Genomic DNA, 18466 nt, shown 5'->3' with positions numbered 1-18466 from the left:
TTGTAGATTGTGCGGGGTGGGGTCTCAGGGAGTTACTAGGCTAGGGCATGGCAAACAGAGATGGCTGCCAGTCAGCCGTCTCTGTGTTTCCACATTTTTGCATTTCCAAGTCCCCACGTCCTGCACCCCAGCGCAGTAAACAATGATTGCAGCGTGCACCTCTGCAAGAAAGCCACCTGATGGCAGACAGTCCAGCTTCTCCCCGTAGGAGTTTGGGTTCCCAGTGTCTCCCCAGAAACTGGAGTTCAGAGTAATTGGGACCTTGTCTCCCTTTGGGTTGAAAGAAGCAGCGCACCCAGTCGCCTGCCGCCAGCCCGATTTGCGCGCCTCTGTACCTCAGCTTTTCAGCGGTTGTGCACATCTCAATGTTCTTTTCTCTTTCCTTCTAGTTGTAGAACTTCCACTCAGCCAGCTTTCCCGTGGTTCTGGGTGATAGACATTTTGTCTTTTAGTTGTAGTTTTGAAATTGTTGTGCGAGGCAGCAGTTTAGGTGTTTACCTATGCCGCCATCTTGGTTCCCCAGCTCCTGTGCATCTTATAAACCAGTGGTTCTCAACCTTTCTAATGCCGCGATCCTTTAATACAACTCCTCATGTTGTGGTGACCCCCAACCATAAAATTATTTTCGTTGCTACTTCATAACTGTAATTTTGTGTAAATATCTGTGTTTTCCGATGGTCTTAGGCTCTACAGCAGCGGTTCTCAACAGGTTGAGAACCGCTAGCAGGGTCACCGAAGACCATCAGAAAACACAGATATTTACATTATGATTCATAACAGTAGCAAAATTACAGTTTGAAGTAGCAACGAAAATAATTTTATGGTTGGGGGTCACCACAACATGAGGAACTGTATTAAAGGGTCGCAGCATTAGAAAGGTTGAGAACCACTGTCAGGGAGGCAGGTCTAGCAATGTAACCTTTCGTTTTTTCAGTAAACTCTGATGTTTCAACCCCAACTGAAAATATGGACTAGCCATAGACACTCATTTTCTGGATCATGTCCACACTGTCCTTTCCAGTGACTAGGGGAGGACACCAGTTTGCTGAAAACGTTCTTCTGAGCAGATGAGTAGATGATATGTCTAGGCAATTGGTCCATCAAAGAACTCACCCTTTCCTTTCAGTTTATTTATTTTTTTTATTTTCTGACTCCCTTCTGTCAGTTGGCCTCACCAACATGACAATGAGTATAGAATACAAAAATCTGTTTACCAGATGTTCCAATGCAAATCTGCAAGACTTACAACATACAAGCTATTTTCGAAGACAATCTTTGTTTTATACACATTTTCCCTTATAATAGCTTACTTCTGTTTTAAATAAGTGACTAAAGAAGCTGTTAGATTTAATGGAGGAGAGAAAAGGGATGACGTTCATCATTGATCATTCTGAAAATATACTTCTGTACTAGAGATGCCATTTGGATAACTATGAAGTTTGCCTTGTGAGGTAGGTATATGGGAGAGAAGCAGAGTGGCAGCTTAGCTAACAGCATGGCCTCTGACATCAGAATTGATTCAAATTCTGGCACTGCCACTTGCTGGCTGTGTAACCTTAAATAAATCCTTAAACACCGTCCTCAGTTTCTTTATTTTTGGAATTCAGGCAATACTAGTGAATCATAGGTTTGTTTTGAGGATCAAATGAGTTAGCCTGGCACAGAGTAAACACTAATTAAGCTTTAGGTAATATTATTCTTATGTTATATATTGGTATAAATAACATTTTAAAAATATATTTTTATTGATTTCTGAGAGGAAGGGAGAGGGAGAGAGAGATAGAAACATCAATGATGAGAGAGAATCATTGATTGGCTGCCTCCTGCATGCCCCCTACTGGGGATCGAGTCCACAACCTGGGCATGTGCCCTTGACTGGAATCAAACCTGGGACCCTTCAGTCTGCAGGTTGATGCTCTATCCACTGAGCTAAACTGGGTAGGGTATAAATAACATTTTAATATTGCATATTTTCCCTTATTAATTAAAAAATGCTTTTCAACATAGCAGCCATAATGTTCTTGTTAAATTTAAATGAGATCATCTAAAAGCTTCCTATCTCCCCCTGGCTGTGTGGTGCAGTTGTTTGGAGCACCCTCCTGTACACCAAAAGGTTGAGGGTTTGATTTCTGGTCAGGGCACATACCTAGGTTGGGAGTTCAATCCCCAGTAAGGGCACGTAGGGGAGGCAACCAATTGATGTTTCTCTCTCAATGTTTCTCTTTCTCTCGTTTCCTCCCTTTCTCAAATCAATCAATCAATCAATCAATCAATCAATCAAACAATAAATAAAAGCTTCCAGAGAAAATAGATAAAGGCTTTATGAAGATGTATTGATAGGCTGATCATATTTCCTGGTTTATTCAGGACAGTCTTGTTTATGCATACTGTCCAGATGTAATTATTGATAGTGTCTCCTTTTACTCTCATAAATATCCTGGATTGGACAATAACTTATATAGTCACCCTAATATTGGGCCCTATGTAATCTGCTCCCCCCCATCTCCTACCCAACACCATATCCCTGTGACCTCTGCTCTCTCCTTCCATTCAGTTGCCATGGCCTCCTTGCTGTTCCTATAGCCTCCAGGCAAGTCCTGCCCCAGATCCGTCCCAGTTTGCTGTGCTGGAGGGCTCTTACTTAGACAGTGGCATGTGGTTCGCCCTTCATCTCTTTTGTTTTTATTCAACTGCCACTTTGTATTGCCACTTTTTCAGCCACCCACTCTTAGATTAATATCTTCTCCAATTTACTTCTATCCTTAGCGCTTATCTCATATGCTGCAGGGTGTACCAAAAACATGTATACACACTTTAACAGTTGATAACTCAAAGGATGTTTCTTAATTTTCAGCCAGACTAAGCTTTGAACAAAGGAAATTCATCCTAAAATGCTACTGGAAGTTTGAAAACTCAATTGAAGTACAAACACTGCCTTTATAATTATTTAAAGTGTATATACATTTTTTGGAACACTGGGTATCCTCCCAAAATGTATGCACCATTTAATAGCTGAGAACTCACTTAATTTTCACTTCTTTTCAGGTTTAGCTGATTTGAAATAATGGGTGAAGCCAGACTAAGCTTTGAACAAAGAAAATTTATCCATTAGACTTTTTTTTAATGGGGATACATAAAAGGTAAAGTTTATGGTACAAAACTGGCAACAGTTGATGAATTGAGGGCACACAAATACTGAACGAAATGATTCTTGATGTTTGTGATTCCATTGCTTCACATTATCAGTAATGCCTGGACCAGAATGGTCATTAGTTTGAATATAGGTGTTGACCAAAAAATTATTCATTTATGTAGATTCTTTTAAATTTTGAAAATGAACTATATGTTAATAAACCCTGACTTTATAATCATTCAAAGTATATATACACTTTTTGGGGCTATATATATATATATATATATATATATATATATATATGGCTTATTATCTTTTTCTTCTATGACGGCAAGGATACTTGTCTGGTTTCTGTTTACTGCTATTTCTCCAATGACTGGTATATATTTTTTGAATGAATAAATGAAGAACATTTAGACAGGAAAGACCTGATGTGACTGAGAAACCAAATAGCCAACTAGTTGCCATCCCCATTACCTTTTAGTATAAAATTTGATCTAAAACAATAGAACTTGCATGTTTAGAATAAGTGTTATGAGAAGCATAATTTGACTAGCTCCCATTATTGATACTAGTCTCCAAGTAAGTTGTTTTCAAAGTTGTGATGGCAAAAATTGTCAGTAAAACTCCTAAAGATGTTTAAATTCTAAAAGGTGACCTCCAAATTACACATTAAAAAATAATATTAAATTTTTCTGAGGGCACTCTTGATTTTTGCTCCCAGAGTCCAGGAACACTGGGGACTTCAAAGTTTCCAAATTTAAATAAACATTTTATAGTATGTGGTTTTATAACATTTTAATGTTTAAATTAAAAAATAAGGCTACCAAAAATTAACACTGAATGATACTTATGTTCAGTTCTATTATTGAATTTAACTTCAACTATTAATTTTATAACATAGGAAAGTTTTCCCAAGAAAAACTAGACCTCATTAAAAATAAAATTGTAGCTATAGAAAACTCCCAGGAGTATATGATCTAGAAGACAGTTGTAGAATTTCTGGAAGTTTATCAAATTTATTTTGACAGAATTTCTTAGAACATTCCTTATTTAACTGCTTTATAGTCTTAGAATCATTTCCAGAGACAGTAAACTTGATTCCCCATCCTCTTTCATTTTAGTTCGCACACTCTTCAGACTAACTGTGTAAACTTTGTATGATAATAAACAAATAACACTCACATCCTGGCAACTCATAAGATGAAGACACTATAGAAATATTTCAGCATAGAAGAGCCAGAACATCTGCTTTAATTGATCACAATGCTGGAATCAGTGCAGCACTCCCACACGCACTGTGTACCATGCAAAAATTTCTGTCTCCCAGTAAAACTTTACCCATCACTGTTTTATGTTAAATGTAGAGTACAACAAACTCTTTCATGAGCTGAACTGTTTAATGGAGGAATATCATCAGGAATGATGCTTTTTTTTTTTTTTTTTACATCTCAATGAGAACAGGACTAAAACCATCTCTCCCTCCTCAGCCATGGGAAACAAGCTTGCAATCATGGACCGTTTCCATCCCCCACCAGAAATGGTATAACCGCGCTGTGAGCCAAATGCTGAGGGTTAGCAGAGTAACCTCACATGAGAATAATTACTTCACATAACCATGAGAGCAAGCAATGAGGTTCCCAGACACAGGAAACGAAAAGTCAGAAGGGGAGGTAGAGTTGGAGAGGGTTCTGAAGCCTTTCCAGACAGCAACTTCCTTCTAACAGCAAATTGGGTAATAAATTTATCACTCTGGCATTTGATATGTACATATATTCTTAAATCACCTGGTTAGCATAATGTTTTGCAATGCACATCTTAGCAATGGCAGAAAATCAACAGCTTTCCTATTCTCTAAAGAACAAATAAAATCTTTTGTGATATGAATGTTCATTTTCATATTCCACATCACTTGTAGGTTTAATATTTCAATCAAACCACAATTACAACTACACTCAAAGAATGTATATTGCACAGAAATCTTGGAAAGAACCTTTGGCTTGGTTATCTTTACAGAGAGAGAGGAAATTATATGACACAATGCCTGAACCATAGGAAAAGAACTCTTGACCTCCAGAGACAAAGGGAAGGGGGAAAGCGATCCTGTTGTTATGTGCTGCTCTGCTTTGCTTGTGCATTTATGGACCCTGAGACATTCCTGGTTTGAAGGAAAAAAGTAGAAATTCAGTAAATTTGAACAGCAGGTCTGCCTTTAGATCTGGAATTGCATGCGAGAAAACCATTCTTATAGAGGCAATGATAGTACATTTTCTTATTTTGCTCATTCATCAAATATTTTTAAAGCTGGGCTCAGTGTTAGATGCAGGAGACACAGTGATAAATGAGAATGGTGGCAGCTTGCCTCAAGGAACTTGCGGTCTAGTGGGTCAGAGAGGCAAGTGAATTGGCAAATACAATAGAATGTGTGTTAAATGCTATTACAGGGTTAACAGAGGGTGTCCTGGGAGCACAGGAGAAAGACACTAACCTAGGCTGGATCATGGATACTTGCCAGACAAAGAGATGTTTAAGCTGAGATCTGAAGAACAAAGTGGAGTAAGCCAGAGGGGGCATACGAGAGAAATATTCTAGGTAGAAGGTTCATGGTATTCTCACATGGAGCAGATTAGCAGGAGTAGATAGAGGCAGAAGAAAAATATGAAGAAAGAGGCACTGGAAGGAGGTAGAGGCAGAACTACGTACAAGGAAAACTAGCTGGGAGGCATTGCATCAAGGGGCAGAAATCTTGGTAAAGGGACACATTTTCTGGCTTAAAATTCAGGGGTAGAGTTTCTATACCTAATTTTATGATTATAGCACTATTACTATTACTGGAGTATAAGAGAAACGTTTGTTTTTATTTGCTTGATGATGAGTAAAAGGGTTAGACAATACCCTTATCATGTATGCAATTCATTGGTAATTTGATCAACTTGGGAGACTAGCAATGTGCAGACCACAGGTAATATCCTGTGCCTTGTCCATAAATGAAGAATTCCCCTGAGAAATTATCAACATTATCATTATTTTAACTTGAAGGTCTCAGATAAATCTGATTAGAAGTTGATTTTAACAGCAAAGGCTCTAATCAAATCAAATTCTAAGCATATATCAAATAGCTATTGTGTTTGAAACATAAAATCTATAAGTTGTGGCAATTTGCTTTTGAGACAGAAATTGTCTTGATGATTTGATGTGTTGAGAAACAACTTTTGTATGGCTGCCCTGACAGGATGGATCTCAGTTGTACAAGATGTCAAAGGCTGTGTGAATATGGAGATAACTGGCTTGGTGTGAACGTCTCCGGTTTCCACATTTCTCAGATCCTCTGCCAGAGTGACATATTGGGAACCTTGACTTTCCATTGCAGAACATTCCTGATCATTTCATACAGAAGTTATATTTGTTTGTTTTCCACTGTTGCCCTCAGCAAGAGGTGGTTGCTTAGATTAGACCCAATTAGTAATCAACAGTTAGTTACTGGATGTTCTCACTGGCTCTTTAACCTGTTTTCCCAGATCTGCTGTACCCTGAGTGTTTCAATGAAGACAGTAATCACCTACAGTATTATCTCTGGTTCCAACTCCCCACTATGCCTGTCAGAGATTCCTATCCTATGCCTAGTCATTGGACTCAACTTCTTCCTTCTTTCCATGACCACCATTTTAATCTTCTCCACTCTACTTTTCTCACTTGTATTTCCCCACATTCCTGTTTTTATGTAATAGGCCAAGGTAGTTTATGGGAGTGTCTGCATGCACATATAGATGAGCTTGGCAAAATAAGCCCTGGCTCACCCAGGTACAACCATCACTTTTAGGGTTTCTACTTTATTCAAAACTAGAGGCCCAGTCCATGAAAATTTGTACACTTGGGGAGGGGGTCCTTCAGCCCGGCCTGCGCTCTCTCACAGTCTGGGACCCCTTGGGGGATGTCCACCTGCTGGCTTAGGCCTGCTCCCCAGGGGCTTGGGCCTGAGCTGGCAGTCAGACATCCCTCTGGCAGCCCACAGTCGGACATCCTAAGCCGCAGTTGGACATCCATAGCATTGCCACAGAGGCAGGAGAGGCTCCCGCCACCGCTACTGCACTTGCAGCTCGTAACCATCAGCTCGGCTTGGGGCTGAGCAGAGCTCCCCCTGTGGGAGCACACTGACCACCATGGGGCAGCTCCTGTGTTGAGCGTCTGCCCCCTGGGGGTCAGTGCACATCATAGCGAACAGTCGTTCCGGTTGTTCTGCCGTTAGGGTCAATTTGCATATTACCCTTTTATTAAATAGGGATTATAATCCAACTTGCTATAGACAACACTCTATATACAAAATCTTATGAATCATTAAAGAATATAATGATTAAGTTCTATACTTCTATCTATGTTGCCATTAAGTAATTGGGGGTTATTTTTTGTCCCTAAAAACAGATACAATATTTTAATTGTTTTGTAATGAATGCATATATTTTATATATAGATTAATTCACATGGTTAAGTTTTTGCATTTCTTGAAATTTCAGGGTATCAAATAATGTGATTTCTTGACAAATTGAATCCATTATCAGTTCAGGTTGTAAGTGTGGGTATTTGAAAGGTTCTGCTAACTCATTTCCCTTCCTCCCTCCTGTTCTTTTCAGTCTTTTCTTGAAATTAGAGTTTTTGAACAATTAAAAACTAGATAGAGTGATTCTTTGATTAACTTAGTAATAGGTTTTCTTCAGTATTGCCCTTTTATGCTTGAAATCTAAGAAAGTAACTGGCATTAATTTGCTTTTTTAGGTTCCTTCTGCTTTACATTTTACTATCTCAGAATGTCGGATTTTGTCACCAGTTAATATAACATGTCTATGTGTGTGAGTGTAAGTAAGGGTCAGAGGAGTTTCTTTCCAGCTTTTGGTTTATTTTTTTCTCAATGAAACATAACTACAGACCTAACTCATTTTTCAATTTAGGATCTGTAAAGGTCTCTGCAGCAGCAATTTGGTGACTCTATCCCACCTCTCTGTGAATGTTATTTAGTGCACAGCATGTTACTTAGGGACAGTGAAGGCATTCTGACAGAGCTGAGCATGCACGTTGGGAAGTAGTTAAGAAGTAGGTAAAGTGTGTCCAGAGTGGGGAGAGCCTTGACTACTAAACATGGCAGCTCCTGGGTGTTTTGGGCAGAGTTAGATTCAATCAATAAATAGAAGTGAAGTCCAGTATAGGTTGGAGGGAAGAAACCCTGAAGAGGTAGAGATCTTTTGGAAACTTTTGGAAATTGTGTGGAGTGATCCCCTCTTGCATGCCCACAGACTGTCCAGAGCTACCCTGCACTAGCTGAACAGAATAATGACAGATTAGAAACAGCTCAGCCACTTTGATTCTTAGTTGTGTTTTACATCACATTCATATATGGAACATTTTCAGTACAATCTCTTTCAAAGTGAGAGAAAGGGAATAAAATGTGAATAGAAAGAACATTTAATCACTTGTAACATTACAGCAGTCTAATCAGCAAGTCTGCCTTGCCCAAAGATGCAATCTTCACATTGTCTCCTTCCACTTAGGCTGGCTTTAGACTCAACGTAACTTTCTCTGCCTGGAGACACCTTGGAACTGAGTACACTAGTAAAAGCAACTGATAGAGTTGTTACACACAATGACCTGTGTGATTTGAAATGCATTGTTCTTTAAAGAGCATAACAAATACTTGCACATTCTTCTTTCAACCTAATTCTTCTAATGGGGGTAGGGGGAAAACTTCATGCATCCTTTTAATAGAATGTTCTCCAAGTCTACACATTATTTTCATTTCATGGATACCTAAGCATAATAGTAAAGTGAGATGGACAGCTGCTACTTTGCTCTGAAATAAAGAGATAGTTTAACATCGTTGAAGAGAAGCCACAGACCCATTATGTGAGACCCCAAAGCATCAGAATCTTACAACAGGAGACAGCTGTGGAGCAAAGGCATGAGGACCTGGCGCTCACATTGCTTGGAAGGATTTCTCTTGACTATTGTGGATAGAAGTCAGAGAAGCAGCAATATCTTATGGCCTCCTAACCTAAAGAAGACTGAGAGAAGGAAATAGAAATAGCCCCCCCACCCCCGCCAATATTTTAAGCTCACTCCAATGCTTTTCTCTTTTCCTCTAGAAAAGATTGAGATGACTAAAGAGTATTTTTGTTGAAACCAAAAGGTTTACTTTCTAAAAGTAATGTTGGTTAAATAACTCGTTACATGTGTTTTAGAAAAATAGGAATTACACAAATGTACTCCTGTGATGTAAAAGTACCACATTCACACTATCCATATTATTTAAAACTGCAGTAGGTATTGCTGTACAGTCATCCCTCAGCATCTGCAGCGTTTGGTTCTAGGATCCCACCAATAACCAAATCCTTGGATGCTCAAGTCCCTTATATAAAATGGCATAGTATTTGCATATAATCTACATATATCCTCCTGTACATTTTAAATTATATCTAGGTTACTTATGATACCTAATACAATGTAAATGCCATGTAAATAGCTGTTATACTGTACTAGAGGCCCGGTACACAAAATTTGTGCACTGGAGGGGGGTCCCTCAGCCCAGCCTGCACCCTCTCACAGTCTGGGAGCCCTCAGAGGATATCCACCTGCTGTGGGCCTCAGCCAGCAGTCGGACATCCCTCTTGCAGTCCTGGATCCTTCTGCTCCTTACCGCCCACCTGCTCGCTGCTCCTTACCGTCCCCCTGCTCGCTGCTCCTTACCACTCAGCTCGTTGCTCTTTAGTGCTGCCGCCACTACCGCTGCACTCGCCAGCCATGAGCCCGGCTTCTGGTTGAGCGGTGCTCCCCCATGGGAGCACACTGACCACCAGGGGGCAGCTTCTGTGTTGAGCATCTGCCCCTGGTGGTCAGTGCGCATCATAGCAACAGGTTGTTCTGGTTGTTCTGCTGTAACAGTCACTTAGGCTTTTATTATATAGATTATATAGGGAATAATGACAAGAAGAAAAGTCTATATGTTAAGCATTGACACAACCATTGCACACCTAACTACATAGTCATGTCTGCAACAGCGTAGCCTTTTCTTCTGAATATTTTCATTTGTAGTCAGTTGAGTCTGCCTAGGCAGAAACTGTGGATACAGAAGGCTGACAATATTGGATTCCCAAGAGATAAGAACCATATAGTCAAATAAGAATGTATTAATTTTTATCCATTATTATATGAATGTAAAACAAAGGCTTTTTCATTTTGGATTTTCAACAAATTTGAAGATAGTCCAGATGATCTGACTTAAAATGTTACTATGGAATAGAAATGAAGTTTGGTCTGTTGATTGTCAGGTAGCACCTTAAATCGACAAGCAAGTCCCCTTCCCAGCAATTGCAGATATTGACTTGTCAAGAAGCTGTTTTGCGCATTGCCAAATGGGAATGACTAATTCAGAGATAGTTAATTATTCTCCTAGCCATATGGATTGGTTAACTGGTATATAAACATGAGTAATCAATGTTTATTACTCTACACCATGACTGCTGAAGAGTCAAATTTTGAATGAACCATATCAACATTTTCAAATCTATGATTAAATAAATATGTCATAAGAAAGTGCGAGTTGAGTACACATAATACTTCATAAAGAGAAAGTAACCCTGTCAAGAAAAAGATTAAAGTTCTGTAGCATACGTTAAACCTTTTAAGTTAATTACACATTTTCATTTGCATCATTGTTCGGTTCTAAAATCCCATTTTAATTTCAAATAGAAAACACATGTATTCATGCTATTCTGTGGAAAGAGATGATATGTGATTTTTAAAAAAATATTATTTGTTGCCTAATTTCCCCAATTTTGCAGTGTATTGGAGGAATTTTGAAATGTTTTTTATTTGTAGTGTTGAAAATTGTAATCATTGCTTACAGTTTTATTGTTAGACCACTGATTTTCCTGGTACACTGATAAAATTTTGTCACAGTGTAAGTGTATCTATTGGAAACCGAAAGCTACTCGTCTATTTAAAAGCTATTTCTTCAATTTGCAAAACTTGCCATTTCAGAATATTATTGCTCAGAATTGTTTCATTTCTATGGCTAATACAGAGAAGAAAAAAATAAAGGCTGAAGAAAGTGTTTTTTTTCTGGGCTTAGAATAAAGACATTCCAGAATATCTGGCATAGATCGTGATTTCATTTGAATTTTAGTTCATTTGAATTCTTGCAGCAATTTCCCCCTTACATCCAGAAACCAAATATGGAATATCTAATTCCTTTTGGCTTTAGTTTGTTTTGGTACTAACTCATCCTGAAAGCAAGGTGACCATGGTAGCAGTGGGTGAGTTATCCTCCTCTCCCACTAACTTTGTCTAATTTGTCTTTGGAGCCTATTGCCCAGCTCAGGGGCGGGCACACAGTAGGCACTCTTTAAATGTAAACTGAAGAAATGAAAAAGGCAACCGTAAACTGATGCCTATTTTAAACAGTTTAGTAATACTGCTCACTGAGGTCCCCAGGGGCCTGCTATCACATGAATCCTATTATTTCTAAGTCACCCAGATAACCAAGGAAGCTAGCATGTGCTTGGGCTCCACCCATCAATCTAGTCAAAATAAAACAGGTGCTTTTCCTTCTAAGCCATACTGTGGACATCGGGCTTCTGCACAGCATTACATTAAAAGGGTAACTGCAACTGAATATATTTATGTAGAGCATTTTTTGGGCTCAGTAGGTCTCACCCTGAAAATTAAATCTCAGAAAAATTAAGTGATCTTTCCAAAATTGCCTATCCACTCAGCAATAAGATTCCAATGCTGCATGAAAGACCTTCACTTTGAGGAGTCACTTCTGAAATACTATTTGGTTAACAATTAAGTTAGAAAATTAAGTGTAACATTTAACAAATAATAAACATTTAAAATACCACTAGTTGTAAGATAGCAGAAACTGCTCTCAGTAAAAACAGACTAAAATCCAGGTCAGAAAAGTCTGCAGCAACTCTCTTACTGCAGAATCAGAGCATATGTTCAAACTTGCAAATACATTTGTGGTTACTTCCTACCTTAAATACATTGATAGGGAGATCAATGATCACATAGATAAGGTCTCCAAGGGCAAGGCTGGCTATCAGCGCGTTGGGTCCATTCCTCATACACTTGTTCTGGTAAATGATTCTGAGCAGAGTTGCGTTCCCCACCATTCCCACGATGAAAATAGTACAAGATATCACAGTGTTAATGTATTTGAAAGCTGAAGTAATCTTAGTCTGCTGTGGACAATAGTTGTGCATTGAGCCATTGCTGGGTAGGGCCAAATTAGTGGGTCGATGAGTGGTAACCAGGAAGCTGAGCTCTGTCCCACGAAAAGTGGTAAAATCGTCCATGTGAGTGCTTAGATTTGTGCTGTAGCTCTCAGGATTATCACTAATTACACATCCAACCAGCGCCACCCAAAAGGACACCCTGAAGCAAAAGGTTTCCATCTTGATGCAAATTTGAGGAAATGTCTCTTATTCTGTTGCCTTTACACCCTCACTTTTTTTTTTTCACCTAGAAAAGAAAGAAAAATAATTTTGGTTACAAAATCCAGCTGCCAGTAAGACTGTAGTCAATGATTATTTACTGCTCCATTTAAAAAGCAGGATATATTTGGTAATTAGATAAGATATATCTATGTCTGCTTACCCCAAAGCAGAACAAAATCAGAAAAGAGCAAAGCTCTATTAGGGCAAGTTCTCTCTCTCTCTCTCTCTCTCTCTCTCTCTCTCTCTCTCTCTCTCTCTCTCTCTCTCTCCCACTCTGACCACAGCTATACTTATATCTAGATTATAATACACATGAGGATATGTCAGTTTTTTCTTTAAGAAATAGCTTAAAAGTTGCTGTTTTCCATTCACTGCACCTCTGCTAAGAACCTGAATTACAAAAATCTTGGAGAGTTGAGATACATTTTACTAGTGGAAAAGAAAAGGCATTAAATGCTCAGTAAAAGTTACATAGTGCTAAGGCATAAAATTACCAATTCTATAATTAAGAATCCAATATTCCAATATGTGTGCTGGCTTGCATGTAGTAAATAATGAACATGGTAATAAAATGCAGCATAGGTAGCCATTTAAAGCATTATGCAATGTTAATTTAAAATCAGAACTCTGGTTAACACCATCACTACATATAACAATTTCAGTTTGAAATAAATATGGTATAACTGATAAAGACAAAATATTTATTTTTATTGAAAATCCTGATGATTAATGTGTACAATCTACATCTTCTGACAGGAGTTTTGGCTTTTCCATTCCTCAGAAATTATCGGCATGATATTTGCCAACAAGTGAAACTGGGAGTAATGGACTTTCCCAGGCAGGCACACCATTGGTTTTCCGAGGGATATCTGTCTCATGCCTAGTCACGGTGCTGGGCATTCCATAGGCATGATGCCATCCGATCTATACCCTCCCTGACCCTGTGAAGCAGATATACCTTCCATTCTAAAGGTAGGGAACCAGAGGCTTAGGAATGTCAAGATGCTTGTCAAAAGTACAGGCGGTGGACGGCAATGCCGTGATTCTAAGGCAAGTTAATCCAACTTTGAGCTCTTAACCTCTAGCCTGCACTACCTCTCATTCTCATGCCTTCTTAGCACCTGAAATGTTTGAATAAATTCTGCAGAGTTTCAGTAAAGCAGTAGACTTAGAGGTTTGTGAGATGTTTTCAAAAGACCATTTGTTTGTTTGCTTGCTTGTTTTAGTCACTTTTGTAGAGCAAGTGGTCTTTCTTGCCCAGGAAGTCTACGTTTTTCTACTTTAATCCTTAAAGAAAAGATGGGAAAATGAGGAGGTTGGTGGTAACACAATAAGCAAAGGTAAATAAAAATGGCTCCTCATATTTAAATAGTTTTGTATTTTCTTTCTTCTGAGTTTTTATCAATCTTTTAAAATGAAGGCCCTAAGTTCATTTATGCAATGGTGGGTGAGTCTATGACATAAAATTTAATTTTTAAAAATTGTGTCCTTTTTCTGAGTTTATTTGTGGTTATAATTAACCACTTTTAGGGAGTTTGAGTTATCTTTGACAGTTATCAATAAAGCTTAGTCAATATGTGGAGGAAATGAGATTTATTCATATTGTATAGAAGATCTAAAGTAAATATAAGGTGCAAATACTGCATATGTTAACCTTCTCCAGGAAAGCAAGTAGTTTTTTCTTGCTTCTTACATGGTGGAGTGAGTATCTCACCGAATATTGACAGACCTTGTTTCCATTCTTGGAGACCAGGACTCTGAGAACAAAGCATACTGTCATCCTCTTCAGATCAGAGAAGGGAGGGAAAAAATCCTTCAATATCTTGTGCTGTTTAATGACTAAAGCCTCCTCCCAGTTTCCCAATCAGAATGGAACCTTCAAGCAATAGTTTTATTAAAACCAAGAGAGAGAAGGCTTTTCTCAGTAATGGAATAACTCCCTGCCCATTAGAGTCTGTTAGAGGATATTTAGTAAACTGACCTGGCTATCGTATTCTGCCACCCACAAAAGGTGCCACTAGTGTTTGAACACTAGCTTGCTGGTCTGCTTGGTCAGCTGATTATAACAGGAGCTAAGGAGGCCAAGGCTGTGGGTTCTTATCAAAGTGTGAGCTAGCTACTATTAAAACCACTTTCCTTCCTTCTGCAACAATGTCCCCACCACAGAAATCATTTGTGATGGTGTCTCCGTCAACTCTCTACATGTTAAGCTGCAGAGCTACCGGATACTTGGCAAAGGCATGTGAATACCACATATTGCATGAAAAATACAAAACCACACAAAAGAAGCTCCTTCAAATACATGTTCCTCCAAAGATGAATCTGTAGCTCACTTCCATGGATCTAAGTCATGCTGTGCTTGGAATAGTCAGTCATAACCAGTCATAGCTCTAGTGAAGCATCTGAAGTTCAGACCTCAGGGATGTGGTTTATACATTCAGCATTTTTCTGTTTGGGGGTCTAAGAATTCGCTGAAGTTCAAAAGTTATTATTAAGGAAGAGGCCTGGATCCTTATGCTTACACTTTAACCATTGAACATCTCTGATTCTCAGGATCAAAGTAGACCTGTACTGTAATTAGTAATTTGGAAATTCCAACCTAACCTAAATGGTCTGAGTTCAGAGCAGGTAGTTACATGAAATTATTGTCAAGATGTTTCCCAATTAGTTACCACTTAAAACAGAAGTAATTGGGGAGGGGGAAGCGGGGAGCGGAGGAAGCCATGAGTATCTACAAGACGAAAAACAAAAAACTAGGTACTTTTTACAAGTTTTCTGTGGGTTTTGCTCGTTGGGTTAGATCTCAGCAACTGTCCTTACTGACAATGTCTGACTTTAATTTGCCTCCCACCCAACCCCCTCCGCCGGCAGCTCTATCCGGAACGCCATTAGGATGGTGTAAACAGAGGCTGATTATCTAGAAAGAGCCCTAGTTTTCTGCACGTGAAAGGCAACAAGTGCCCTTTAAAGGACAGCATAGAACCAAACGCCCAGACATCCACAGGCAGGTTTCCAAACCAGCTGCCCTGGGGGTTTTCCAAAACATCTGTCCCGCACACCGAGTGCCCTTGGCTACCCTTGACAACCCCGGGTGTGCAGGGAGGAGACGCAGGCGAGTAAGAAAAGGCTGCGGGACACCTTTCACAAGTAGGCTTTGGAGCTTGCGCCAGGGGCGTGATGTTCCATAAAGTTCTTGCGTGCCCGGGGGAAAGGGGACACCCAGGGAGAACTGTATATTTTCCTTTCACTAAAAATCCGAATCCCACCTGGGTAGGCAGCGGGCTTTCAATCAGTTCCTCAAACCCCAGACGTGCCCGCAGAGAGCCCCTCCTAGGAAGGCGCCGGCGCCCACCACGCACCCCTAGACCGTGTGCGGAGGGTGGCCCAAGGTGCAGGGCGCCGGGCGAAATTGATGCCTGCTCCCTCTCTTCCCAACCGAGGGGCTCAGGCGGCATCTCCCCCACCCCTGGCCGGGTCCCCGAGAGAAAAGAGTTGCACCCACCGTGGAGCTAGGCGGGCGCAGACAGCTGCTCGGTCTGCGCGCGGCACCTGGGCGCCTGGGCGCCTGGGCGGCTGGGCGAGAGGAAGCAGAGCCGGAGAGATTGGGTGGCGTGGGTCCTGGGCTCCCGCGCGGCAGCAATCGGGCTGCACTGCTGCCTCTGCGTCGGAAAACTTCCTGGGCACCGCTTCTGTGCGGAGGTCTCCCCAGCCCCCAGCCGCTGGCCACCGGCTGGGATGGAGCCTCGCCACCTCTGTCCACAATCGCCAGACCACAGGGATGACTGCGCGCGCAAGGACTAGCAAGAAAAAGGAAACTCCAGAGGAACACACGCCCCCCTTCTGTCTGTCCTTGCCTTCTCCTCCAAAATCTCCCCGACCTTCTGCTCTACTCTAGGATAGAAAGAATGTGTCCTAAGCTTCCAACCCTCCTTAGAGGCAGCCACTATAAAGCACAGAGCCGCCCCCTCCCAGGCCTTGCAGGGCAGGAGTCTTGTTTTAACTATTTCTTTTCTGAAATGAAGGGGTGTGTGTGTGTGTGTGTGTGTGTGTGTGTGTGTGTGTGTGTGTGAGAGAGAGAGAGAGAGAGAGAGAGAGAGAGAGAGAGAGAGAGAGAGCAGAGAGAGAATCCAGGAAGGAGGATAGTTCATCAGACAAGCCTGAGAACTGAGGAAGGCATGCAGAGAAACCCATTCCCTTCCTGGGAAATGCAGGCAGATTTTATCTGTGATGGAGCCACTGCAGACAGAGGCAACTAGGGTCCAAGCTCGGCTGCTCCTTTGCGTTCCCTGCCCCTTTGCTTGGCTTATATGCTCCTTCTTAAACTCAGAGCAGGTTGAAGAGTCCCACGTGGACTGCACTTTACTGGATCAAGTACCTTTTGCTTCTGTCTTGTCCCTTGAAGCCAGCACCCAAAGGCTACTAGCCCAGAACAAAGCAGGAGCCCTGGAAAGTCTATGGAGGGGGTCCAGTGTGTGGCTCAGAGAAACCCATGATTCCTCTGGAAATCCAAACAGTGAGGGTGCAGATGCTGCAGAAGATGTATCTCAGCATCTTTATGTGATAGTAAGTTTATCCTAAATTAGGCAGTGGGAGAGGAGATGAGAGACAAAGGCCATTGCCTGTGACATGTGAGAAAAAATTGAGGGCTCCTTAGAGAAGGCCTTGCCTCGGAGTTCTTTCATTCACTGTTGGTGTGAGGCTTATTGTGGAAACGTGTATGTGGAGGACAGGGTGGTCACATTATGTTATAGACTGTTCTAGTTATCTACTGTAGCTAAAGAAAATCACCCTAAACCGGTAGTGGCCACTTTACTCATCAGTCTGCAATTTGGGTGGGTCTTGGCTAGGACAGCTCATCTTTGCTGGGGCTGGAGGCTTCACTTCCAAGATAGTTCACTTTCTTGGTGATGGGCGTCTTTCTACAAAGTGGTTTAGGCTTCCTCGGAGCATGGTGGCTAGGTTCCAAGAAGGAGTGTTCCAAGAGAAGGAAGTGGGAGCTCCTAGTTTCTTAAGGTCTGGGCCTGGAAACTGGTACAGGGTCACTTCTGCAGAATTCTATAGCCAAACAGTCACAGATCCCAGATGCAAGGTAAGAGGAAATCAATTCTACTGTCAGTGCACAATGTCTAATAATTTTGGGGGCATTTTGTACAACCATCAAAGAGATCCACAGAGTGTCACCATTGAAAGGGGCCTTAATAGTCATCTACGAATTGGACTCATTATTACTAATCTGTTCTATTACAGCATCCCCCTGATGAGGAGTCAGTCAGTCAACCAGGATAACCAGTAGCTTTTATAAGTGCCTTAATTTGCATTAAAAAATGAAAATGGTGCCCCTTGGAGCACATGACCTGGTCAGCTGACAACATTTATTTATTTATTTATTTATTCTTTATTGATTAAGGTATTACATATGTGTCCTTATCCTACCATTGCTCTCCCCACCCCCTCACCCCCGCTCATGCCCTCACCCCCCCTGGTGTCTGTGTCCATTGGTTAGGTTCATATGCATGCATACAAGTCCTTTGGTTGATCTCTTCCCCTTACCCCCACCCTCCCCTACCTTCCCCTCTGAGGTTTGACTGTCTGATTGATGCTTCTCTGAATCTGACAAGTTATTGCTTCTTTCAAGAAGGGGCAGCTCTATACCTGGGTTTGCACCTTGACATGTGAAACGTGTGCTGGATTTCAGCCCCTACTCACCTTGTGATCAGATATACTGGGACAGTACACAACTTGCACTAGTGAATATGTCAGTCTATCCAGTCTTTGGTAAAGCATATCCATCAGTCCCTGTCTCCTGGACAGCTTGGTCCACTGTAGTGCAGATCTAGTTATTAAAAAT

General features: G+C 40.9%; 1 protein-coding gene across 1 annotated transcript in view; it reads right to left on the bottom strand.

Moving 5' to 3' along the window:
* Positions 1-17004, bottom strand: part of EDNRA (endothelin receptor type A) — a 55420-nt gene extending 38416 nt beyond the window's left edge. Inside the window, exons 1-2 of the mRNA XM_080672745.1 lie at positions 16121-17004; positions 12157-12643 (exon numbers count right to left, since the gene is read on the bottom strand). Coding sequence (XP_080528871.1) covers positions 12157-12576 — 420 coding nt within the window. The 5' untranslated portion in view covers positions 12577-12643; positions 16121-17004. The remainder of the gene's footprint in view (positions 1-12156; positions 12644-16120) is intronic.
* Positions 17005-18466: the final 1462 nt, after the last annotated feature.

Source organism: Plecotus auritus (genome assembly GCF_963455305.1).
Source record: "Plecotus auritus genome assembly, chromosome: 6".
Lineage (NCBI taxonomy): Eukaryota > Metazoa > Chordata > Mammalia > Chiroptera > Vespertilionidae > Plecotus > Plecotus auritus.
Note: the sequence above shows the minus strand (reverse complement) of the source record. Positions and strands in the feature narration are given on the sequence as shown.